General features: G+C 36.8%; 1 protein-coding gene across 2 annotated transcripts in view; it reads right to left on the bottom strand.

Moving 5' to 3' along the window:
• The window catches only part of LOC101157859 (caM kinase-like vesicle-associated protein), a 51,061-nt gene that overhangs the window by 3,146 nt on the left and 36,386 nt on the right, over positions 1-11,529 (bottom strand). The window contains exons 2-11 of one of the 2 annotated variants that reach the window (XM_011477366.3): positions 10,265-10,371; positions 9,110-9,241; positions 8,760-8,834; positions 7,924-8,062; positions 4,469-4,589; positions 2,927-3,002; positions 2,673-2,809; positions 2,338-2,416; positions 2,174-2,261; positions 1,885-1,893 (exon numbers count right to left, since the gene is read on the bottom strand). In XM_011477366.3, coding sequence (XP_011475668.1) covers positions 1,885-1,893; positions 2,174-2,261; positions 2,338-2,416; positions 2,673-2,809; positions 2,927-3,002; positions 4,469-4,589; positions 7,924-8,062; positions 8,760-8,834; positions 9,110-9,241; positions 10,265-10,359 — 951 coding nt within the window. In that variant the 5' untranslated portion in view covers positions 10,360-10,371. The remainder of the gene's footprint in view (positions 1-1,884; positions 1,894-2,173; positions 2,262-2,337; positions 2,417-2,672; positions 2,810-2,926; positions 3,003-4,468; positions 4,590-7,923; positions 8,063-8,759; positions 8,835-9,109; positions 9,242-10,264; positions 10,372-11,529) is intronic. The other variant, XM_020704698.2, reaches the window with a different exon arrangement.

Genomic DNA, 11,529 nt, shown 5'->3' with positions numbered 1-11,529 from the left:
GGTGCAATGAAAATGGCGAGCAATATTGACACTATCCAGCCGTACAGTTTTGAGGCAAATGCTAGCTCGTATGAGGAAAACAAAGACATACATTAATCTAGTCACCTACAAGTGGATGCGTCAGAACGGAGCAGAACAGGGAGCTTGTAACCCGCCGACTGTAGCACCTACATCAATGCTACAGGCTTTTTCCAAAAGCTTTTTTTTGTCTGCTACTGATTTCTAATTATTCGAATAAAGAAATATAATTTTATCTTAACTTTTTTTATATATGTCCTCCATCATGAGAAAAATACTACAAGAACATGTTAATACACCAAAAACACATTTTTTATCGGAGTGGGTCTTTCAAGTATGCATGTGTGACTAGTAGAAATATGATCAGTGTGAAGATACCATTTTGGACAGTCATTAACTACTCATTAAGGCATGAGGGATAACGTATTGGTTATTAAAGTTAGGCCTAATCAAAGATCTTTGCTTTGTTCACATCCTGATAAAAAATAAACGTGTAGCAGGGAATTCTTCTGTGTCAATTTCTCATATTTCAACACACATTCTGTGATGTTTTCAGGTTCTATAAAAGAAAAGGCAACATGAAGTTAACGCTATGAGTTAACAATATTTACACAACAACTTTTAATATGATCAATTCGAATATGATCCTATTGAAATATTTACGTCTATCATATCCAGTTTGATCATATTGTTTTATTTACACATCAACATTTAAATATGTGTTTTAGTTTTTTCTGATAATTTTACATACAGATTTATACCATATATCATATTCATATTATTAAGATGACCATAGAATTATTAACACATCACCATTCATTATGACTGAAAGCTGATGTGTAAATAAATATGATAACTTTATGCCACTTTCTCCTCTATAGTACCTGTAAACACAAATATTTCAGGAGTCTTAACTGAAAGGTTTTACTTAAAAAATAAGAGTATTTCGGTTCATAACATACATTGTAGTCATTGTACAAAAAAAATCAGTAGAATCAGAAAGGGTTGTGCAGGAGAAATTTGATGAAAGTCTATGCAATAAAAAGCACTACAATGTGGCACACGTGAGTAAATGTAGGTATTAGTTCATGTCAAGATTTCTATGTGCTATAATATCTCAGAGAAACTCCTTGATTTCTTGTTGACTTTTAACACAAAAATGAATGAAGCTTTTGCAAAAACTACATTCTTTATTTATAGTCCACAAACACCAAAGAGTTATTAATAAAGAGCAGACCTAGCTTTGCTAATTCCAAACAGTAGGGGGAAATCCTACAAAGTTACTGCAGGTAAAAAAAAGCAACTGAACCCAGTATGTTGTTAAAGAACAGGCCTTGAATGCAACAACAGTAAATGAGTTGATGAGGACTTGAGTAGGATGAAGACCTGAGGACCTCGCCGTTCCCTGTCTGTCAGCTGTCAACAGTGGCTAACATCCCCTATCTCCATCTTCTATTTATAAATGAAATACCACAATCACAAAAGGTTGCTATCTTTTTATTAGAAAATGTATTACACAAACTAGTGCAGATGAGGAGAAGGAAAGGTGCGGGCCACTTTGAACATTTGAGTCATATTAAGTGATGAAAAACAGGGCAGAGTGGATGGATTTCTTCTGGGACAGGCAGAGTAGTAATGGACAGGCTCAGAGCTTGAGAAGAGCTTCATCGGCCAATACATGATCAATACACCTCAAGGCTCTCTCAAAGGGAAAAAAATTACCTGTAACTCCCCAAACTTAACCACACACCAACGTAGCTTTTCGCAATTAGAAAGACCTTGAGCTATTGAATCATGTAAGGTTAAACATGAGTTTCTCTCCTTGCTCTGTCCTTCAGATCACACTCAAGATGACAAAAACAATACCTTTAGCTCCTTGGAACCACATGGGAGAAAGAAAGAAGAGTTTGTAACTGTTACTCATTCTGTTAGGTAAGCACTGCCATCTTCCCCCTTTTGTCCTCAGCATCAAAACCTCTGGATCTCACATGTTGACGCCATTTTCTAACTAATAATCATATCTCAGAAGGGTTTTGTTCTGAGCTGCTAAACACCCCACGAGCATCGCATCACCATCCTCCTCCATCTGCTCCTTTTGATGTAATATTTTCAAACTTTATTCTGTTCCTATAAATACGGGAAAGCAAGTTCATACCCGCCATTTGGCCTTTGCAAAGTTCTTCTCAAACTGGGCACAGACACCATCCTTTAGATTCTTCTCTGAGGCACCATTCCCTGCAATCCTGCACAGAAACGATTGTCAGTACAAGATTAAAGGTGAGTGCTGTGCGCGTCTGCAAATCCTCTCAGTGCTTTTACCATTCATGGCCAAGGGCATCTTGCGCTGTGATTCTCAGCATTTGGTCCACCTCCATTAGACGACAGACAAGTTCCTTTGCTGAAATTGAGAGAGCAACAAGAAGGTAAATAGTTGGGCATTTTTGATGAAAGATCTAAACAGATCACCTTTAAGGATTTTTTTAGAAAGGCAGAAAAAGGAAATAAGGTCACTTATTTGAGCTTAACATGTCAACTTAAAGTACTATGATACCATAACCATTTAAATGTACTTGTTTAGACAAAAACAGCTTAAGGCTTTTACTACGAATTGTGTGAGTGAGTGTTTAGTGCCATCGTGTGGTGGAGAAAGGCACCTGCAGGTGAAATGTCATCCCAGTAAGGGGAATCGAACTCGAAGTCCCCAGCAACGATCCGGCAGAAGATGATGCGGTTGTGCAGATCAGTGTTCTCCTCCTCTGTTTCATCATAAAAAGGTGGATTACCAGATAAACTGCAAAAAAGAAAGAAAAAAGTAATAATTTTGACCAAGTCTAAATAACAATTGCTTTAAACAATTGTTTGCCCTGTCAGCTCAGTTAAAGTTTCAAAAATGAGTGCGGGAACTCACAGTATGAACGTGATCACACCCACAGCCCAGCAGTCCACCGGACGGCCATATCTGTGCCGAGCCACCACTTCAGGGGCTGACATTGAAAAACAGAGGAGACACTGACAGTGAGTGAGCTTCAGTGATCCAATATATATTGGCACTCCAGCATAATAATTCTACAAAATGCAGACAGCCTACCAAGATTAGTTCTTGTTTTTAGCCCTTTTCCATGTCCTCTTCTATTAGCTCATCAATTTTTTATTTACTGGCTTAATTGACAAACACTGTTTTATGAAAGTTGGTTCTTTTTTAAAGCCCTCTGGGTTGTAAAAGCACAGAGCAAGGCCAAAGCACACATTTTGTGCTTCAAGTTAGCCCAACATAAACTTGAAACAGACGGCAAGCAGGGAGATTTTACATCGAATTGGATTAATAAATACTTTTTGACACGATGCAAAGCTTAGGGTTTTAGGTTATTTTTTGTGCCCCTCTATCTTTGAAGAGAAAACCCTGAGCATTTATACATAAATAATACGTTTTAGAGAGTTTAGGGAAGCTTTTAGAGCATTACACATAATAGACGAAGAATACAAATCATCTTTCTCCTAATAGCTTTACACGGTCTGTACTTATCCTGTTAAAGCTCTGCGTTGGAGCTGATACAGCTAATTCGTAATGTTCCATTATGAAGACTGGAACATGTAAGTGATATTGCAGGAAGCCCTTAAAGTTGGTTGAAGTCATCATCATTCATATTGATTTCAGTTTATTTTGTAAGTCTTTGTTTGACACCATAGCCAGCAACATAGTGAAGAACCTGATCTACTCTGTTCACTTCAAAAGTTGTGGGAGGCAACGTTTTCAGCCATCAGGCTCCTCTAATGCAGAGACAGATCGTTGCTTAAATTGTGGAGGCAGAAACACTCCCAACTTTCAAGAATATATATAAACACTCACAGTCTCTAACTTCTTTATCATGTGGCATTTGTTTTTAGCTGTCCTAATCCCAACTGAGGCAGATGGCAAATTTGACCAAGTCTGGTTCTACTGGAGGTTTCTTATTGTTAGAGGGGAGTTATTCCTCTTCACTTCCCTCCACGCATGCCGAGTACTTTGGATTATTTCCAAAAATGTTTATGAGGCAATCTGTTGGTTTCACAACTAGGCTATGAAGAAAACTGTAACAATTTTCCTGAACTGGAGTGAATTCGAATGGATTAGATAAAAGCATTATTACTGGTATTTGATTTCATTTTTTGGCCTGTTGCTTTCTCTGTAGACCCAACATAAATGTTGGTTGCCAAATGGTATTATATAGCCTAAATTCCTTACATATAGAAAATTTTGAAGGGGTTTCAAACCTAATGATCTATTTTACTGTTTTTTTAGTGGGATTCAAAAGATTATCATCATTAAAATATAATCTAGAACAAAATTTAATCCTTAGGTATGCTCAAAGTTTATACTCACAACAAAAAGTATTACTTGAGTCTCAAAGAAAGACAAATAACAAAGATTAAAAAGAAAGAAAAAAAAGAGCACAATTTAAAGACAACCAACCCAGGTATTCCGGAGTTCCACATGGCTCAGTGATGGGTCCATTCTCAAATCTGGACAGGTAGAAGTCTCGCAGGACAACCTTGTTATGGTTATTTTCTGTGTAGTACATCAGATTTTCCAACTACATGTAAAAGTAAGAGGGTCAAAAGATTCGTATTTTCACAAAAAACACAGCAACCAAAACATTAAATTTCAGAAATCCACAAAACAAAAAAACAAAAAAAGAAAACAATAGAGTCAGACCTGCAATACCCTGACATTATAAGTTCCTGGATTTGGAGAAAACACTCCTATTTAGCAAGAAATCAAATGCGATCTCAAAGATAATAAACCACAACACAAATTTAGAGATGACCTCTAGTATTCAAATTGTTCCAAATGCCTCTCTATGCAAATATATATTTCAACTTTTTTTATTATTTAATTTACTATTTTTCAGTGAATATTTATGATATAGCCTGCTTTGCAAAAACAGTTTATATTTACTGTAATCAACCCAGCTAAACAACGTACTCCTATTTTACTGCAAATCTAATCAGTAAAGATGAAAGTAATTGTCCTTTTATACAATACCAACAGTTATAAGACGCTGTACTTTTAAATTCAAATTCTACATGTTTCATTTTGCTCATAAAGATCTTTGTAATCAATTCTCTTTAAACTAATAATAGTAAAAAAAACACAGAAACATTATTTTTGTTTACAAATTTTAAAATCTTATTTGTGATGCTAAGAATTTAGAAAATTCCGTTTATTTTAATAATAATTAGTTACCAGATGAGAAATTATAATAAACCAAGAAAAGAAAATGCCACATTGTTTTACTACTAAAATATACAAAAAGGATAAAACAATCAGTTTTGTTTTGCATAGTTAAAAATGAGAAAATGAACAAATTATAATTAAAATACCCTCAGTTTTCTACCAGTAGGGGGGGACTAAAGACAAGAAGATGAGGAAGTCGCATCTTAATAAGCTCATAATGAAGGATCCAGAAATGTCTAGGCATTGCTGGAGATTGAGCCATTAAGTCAATGTTTAGTCCCATGATAGAAACATCATCATGTGCAGTCAATAATTGAAATGGCAGAGCAATCTTTTATGTGTCTCTGCAGATAGACTAATGACCAAATACTAAGTATTGCTTTCTAGTATGTCTTGCCCCTCCTCAAACTGGTAATTTGTTCATTAAGTGTTAATATGTTGTACTTTTTCAAGTATTTCTAGACATAAGTCACACATTTATTTAAAGTTTGTTAGTATTTGGGCATACATAAACAGTAGGACAAAAATGTTTTAGACACCCTGCTGCTTTTAGATAGTTTTCTAATTCTGAATGCATGACCAAAGTGTTGCTTTATGATTAGATAAGTTGGGAAAAATCTAAACCAGGAGTCTGCAACCTTTGATATTAAAAGAGCCATTTGGTCCAGTTTCTTACTGACTGAGAGCCACCCCATAACTTTTTAGAAAAAATAAACTTTATTTATGTTTATGTGGCCATTAAGCCATTCATTTATAAAAGGTAGTAGTTAAATATTTACAATAATTGAATTATAAAAGTAAAAGTAAAAACAAATTTTTTTTTTGACAAATTATAACTTTAACATCTTTACTTTTGACAGCAGCACATACCGGTTCATTTCAAAATAAAATATACCTTGTGTCAAAGAAGAAACTGTTGGTGCAGCAGATTTATTTTCACTTAAAAATGCAAGAAAACCAGGTCAAACATGACATTTTCTATCAGTGTGACAACAACTAGGTGCTTTTGAGCAGCATAGATTAGAATATGTGCTTAACTTCATAATATTTATTCAAAGTGTTAGCATTTTTCTTTAAAACTAAAGAGATACGATGAAGTGATAAAAGAGCTGTATTTGGCTCCAGAGCCTCAGGTTGCAGACCCCTGATCTAAACAAAGCTCCACCAGCTTGTTCAGAGAGTGTTTGCAAATGAAATAAATACAACATGTGTTTTCTTCATTTTGTGGCTTCATGTTTTTTTAAAATATTTCTTGATCATGAGAAGATTCAACCCAGAACTACTTATGAGGATCTTGTCAAAGACCTTAATGCAGTATTGTTGATGTGGAGCAACCCCTGCCCCACTTCCCATAATTCGTGTGTTTACACTCTCTCCTGCTGACTTACAGCCCCTTACAACCCCAACCTAACATTACTGTGGCAACAAAAATGGCGCGCAGCTTGGACGAGGAAAATGAAGTACATGGATCCAGTCGTCTATAAGTGGATGCATCAGAATGGAGTTGCCTGCTTATTTTAACTTTTATGTCACACGTGCAAGCTTTTTCCAACTCATTTTTTGCGTCTGCTTCTAATTCACAATGATTTGAATAAAGAAATACTCAGAAATGCAAATTTAAGCTTAATTTTCATCATATATGTCCTACATCATCAGAAAAATACCACAAGAACATGTTAAAAACACCAAAAAACAGTACTAAAAAACAGGGCTTATCTTATCTTATCTTGGATAAGATAAGATAAGATAAGATCCTCTATTGATCCCAGCTTGGGAAGTTCAGTTGTTGCAGCGACCATATACAGTCTAAATAACAACCACACAAACTGAGTGACAATAGGGGAAGGAATCAGTCAGACAACAGCTATTAGAAAAACAAATATCAAATGAGTTTATATATGGCAAAATGATGATGAGTTCTAAAGTCCAACAGAGTGAGGTAGGAATGTAGGAATGATCTCCTGTAGCGGCTGGTGTGACAGTGAAGCTGCCTTAGCCTCTTGGAAAAGGTGCTCCACTGACCATCAAGTACAGGATGGAGAGGTTGCTCAGGATTATCCATGATGGATATGATCTTATTCAAAGTCCTCCTCTCCATCACAGCTTTGAAGGTTTCCATTTTGCACCAGATTACAGAGCCAGCCTTTCTAATCAGAGGGTCAAGAAGTGGGTCTTAGAAACCTGACACTAAAAGATGAATCTAACCTTTGAGATTTTGTCTTCACTTTCTAAACATCTTTTTTTTAAACTATCTAAAAATTATTTCACTCTTTGAAACGAGCTAATACACACTTTTTCCCAATATTTATATATTTATATATATTATTTTTCTGTTATTCTGTCTTTCAAAGATCAAATAAATAATTTCTATTAACATTTCAGAGTGATCATTAGTTTGTCAGTGGGAAAATGTGTAAAAGCAGCAAGAAGAAAAATGTTCTTTTTACTGCACACCTGATTCTGGTATTAGATTTTGTGATACATTGCATTCCCCTGTCTCTCACCCAAAGTCTGAAACCACCTACATTCCATCCATGTAAATTATTCCTCATCTGCAGGGCATTGACATTTGCACCTGTGGAAATTTACCTTTATTGTGAGTGGGTGTGGAGTTGGTGAGGACACCCTCTGACCTGTCACATTAGTGTGCACCAGCTCACAAAAATCATCATGCGTGTGATGGAGCGTACCTTCAGGTTCCTGTGAACGATGTTGAGAGAGTGCAGGTACGCCACAGCCTCAAGGACCTGTCTGATGACATTGGAAGCGTCTCTCTCGGTGTAATTTCCCTGGTCCAGAATCCAGTCAAAAACATCACCTCCTGTGGCTCTGCATTCAATCACACACAGCAAAAGATAATGGTCAAAATAAATCTTCATTTTTTTAAAATAGCATAACATTTCAAACTGTTGTTCCTTTTGTGTGATAGGAGGTTATGTCGCCTTTGCCCCCTAAGCTGCTGCTGTGGAACAATTAAAGTTAAAGAACTGGCCATTCCTCTTAAAGACTTGGTTAACTTTAGAAATAAACAATGGCAGTGTTAACCCCCTATTGCCCTCAGCGGGGCAATTACTGCAGTTGAGCAAAAGTTTGACTAACTCACAAACAGCTGAATGCAGCTGTAAAAGCAGATTACATTTCTTCCTGCAGTTGCCTCTGCATTTAAAGGGACAGGATCACTTTTTGAACTCATGTTGGAGTTTTCAAATCAGGCTGCAGAAACCAAACTGCACATGTTAGAAGTGATGTCTATTGACTTGGTGCTAGTGAATTGACCCCAAGCTCCCTGTAGAGACTCCCGTGTAGCAAAGCAGTGCTTCAGGGCCGCTGCTTCATGTTGAGTGCTACTGAAAGCAAATATCTCATCAAACAACACTTTACTCTGTTGCTGAGGGAGGAACCAGGGCATGCAGCCCCCCCCCCTTGGACTGAGAGGCTTGTGTGTTTTATAATACTGTACACCAATGAAGAATAAGAACAGACAAATATGCCCTTTCTTGAAAAGAAACAAGAAAAAAACACTCACAGTTCCTGGATGATTAAGTATTCTTTGCGTGTTTCAAACGTATCTATCAACTGAAGGATATTTGGGTGATGGACCCTGAAACAGACAAAAAAATAAAATAAACACTGTTCTCAGGCTGCAGGGTCTCATTAGGAGGTGAGGGTGCAAACAACTTCTTTCGTCTTTTTCTTCAAGCAAAAACAGAATAGACATTTTACAGCACTCTTAATTATCAAAAAGACCGTTCAGGGTGTGTTTGACTTTAAATAATCGATCTTATTTTTAAACAGATACACATCTACTAGCTGGTTCTCTTTCTTAAACAGCACAATCACACATCTACTACATCTGCTGACGGACTATGTGCATACAATTTCAGAATCATGATTTCGTTCTTGGCAGCCTTGCGGACTTTCCTGCCATCTTTCTTGAGGAATTTCTTGCAGACAAACACCTTGTCTGTTTGTCTGTCCTTTGCCAGGCACAGCTCACAAAACTCCTTCCTACGCAACGACAGAAAAGACAGACAGATTGAGAAAAGAGGACAAGATTAAAATATTGAAAGGACGGGTGAAAGATGAGGCTGTTTGTCAGAGTGAAACACATAAAATTGTTGTCAGCTGTTTCATCTTTTTTTTTCTATCGCATCTAAGAATAATGGCACAAGTGAGACTCAGTTCAACATTCAAATTAGAGCCAGAAAGAACACTGGCTGTGCTGGTGAAACACAATAAAAGAATTTAATTAGCAGGTGAATTGCTGTGTTGAATAAGTGGTTGTGAAAAAGGGGTTTGCTATGGAGCTAATGCCACCATGAGTATTGTGTGGTTTTGAATCACACTTAAGGCAAGTGGGTTATAGAAATGAGTCTTAATGATAATTTATGAATTCTCAATATGCGAACATCCCTGTTTACACGTTGGCATGCCATTTTAAACCATAGACAAAATAAAGCAACCCTATATTTGCTTTGTGGGGAGGCAAGAATAAAATATAGATATCAACAAATAAAAACTCTCAATAAAATATGCGACAATTACACAGACGTATTCCTTAATAAATAAAATAATTATTCAGTGTATGTTTGTGTGGTGGGAGTGTGTGTTTGTGTGTTATGTAAAAGATGAGCAGAAATCTCTCAGGCCAGATGCTGATGTTGCCATATGGCCTCTTACACTGATTGGTAGTTGCATGCAGAGTTCATGCATGAATTTGTGTGTCTCCAGTATTTTAAACCAGAATGGCAGAAAATGAAAATAGTCAGTTTATGGTCAGGATATATTTTCACAGATCTCCTGAAGTTAAGGTAAATATGCTATTAATCAATTAAATGTATAAAAACCTTTAGACAGTTGGCTTCCCCTAAACTGAGATATTTATGAGTCAGCAACTCCTGAACACGTCATTTTGGAAGCGTTATATTTTAGTCAAAGTTGGTTAAATCGAATTAATTTTTTCATTAACAGAGAATAAAATAATTTGCAAAGGGTGATATAAAGGCACGGATAAAGCTTTATAGTACTCACGCTCGAAGGATTTGTCCAAACTCATATTTGTCAGTGACATCAGATATGTTGTCGTAAGTCCGCCCATCTCGCAGGGCAAGGCATCCAAATGGCATGACGGCATTCACCTGAAAAAGCACAAAAAACAAGACATTTTTATCAATACATTATATAAAAAAAAGGTTGAGAAACACAAAGACATCTGAAACACAGGGCTTAGACCTGATTTCTACTTTTTCTAGGCCTTTAGGCAACACTCAGATGAAAGTTATTACAAAGAAGCAGGGGCAAGCATTTTAAAGAGAAATGGGTTTACTGATGAAAAATTGTGAAAGCCTTTCCTAGTTGAAGTCAAATACACAGCATTTGTGCACTCACTATTAGTCCTGATAACATTTGCCGGACAACACTAGACACAGCCAAAGCAATCGGTCACTTAATCTGGATACTAACACCTCTGGCAGCCTGCTTGCGTGCCAGTCTTGTCCACAGATACTAAGCCTCTCTCTAAGCTTCTCTCTGTTCCTCTAAAGTCTGTAGATTCTGTGCAACATCTGCACAAGTTTCAGTAAAATGTGCTTGAAATTTGTTTGTTCCACACATCCCCAAGCACAGATCTTTTCTGTTGGAACAACACGACTCACACACATGAAAATAGTGTTTTGGGTGTTTTTAGCATGTTCTTGTGGCGTTTTGGGTCATATATAAAGAAAATTAAGTTTAAAAATTGCATTTCTAAGTATTTCCTTTTTCAAATTTTGGCTGATCAGGAGCAGAAGAAAAAAAATGCAGTTAGAAAAAGCTTGCAGCAGTGACGTAGGTGCTACAATCGGCGGACTACAAGCACTCTGCCCTGTTCCATTCTGATGCATCCGCCTGCAGACAAAACTGTCTGGCTCAAAAGTGTACGGCTGGATAGCGTCATTCCTGCTCACCATTTTTGGTGCAACGGTAATGTTGGGTTGGAGTTGTGAGGAGCTGTAAACTAGCAGGAGAACACAAACAGAAGGATGGCGGGAAGTAGGGGCGAGCTTACTCTGCGCCAACAATCTCGCCCACAACTCAGAGGGAAATTTCTGATGAACTCGTGCTGCTTTACAGAAACTACGTCCCAAAAAACAACACAAGTCATTAGATTTTGGCAAAAATTGCAAAATCATAATTAAAAGACCACTGGGAACACTTTAATCATAGATCAAAAGATGATTAGAGAGGGACTTTAAAGAACATTGCCATCATTGATGATGGCACGTTTGTCTCTTTATTCTTTACAACCTTTAAACTTG

Source organism: Oryzias latipes, chromosome 7 (genome assembly GCF_002234675.1).
Source record: "Oryzias latipes chromosome 7, ASM223467v1".
NCBI lineage: Eukaryota > Metazoa > Chordata > Actinopteri > Beloniformes > Adrianichthyidae > Oryzias > Oryzias latipes.
This window is presented reverse-complemented; position numbering and strand designations above follow the sequence as displayed.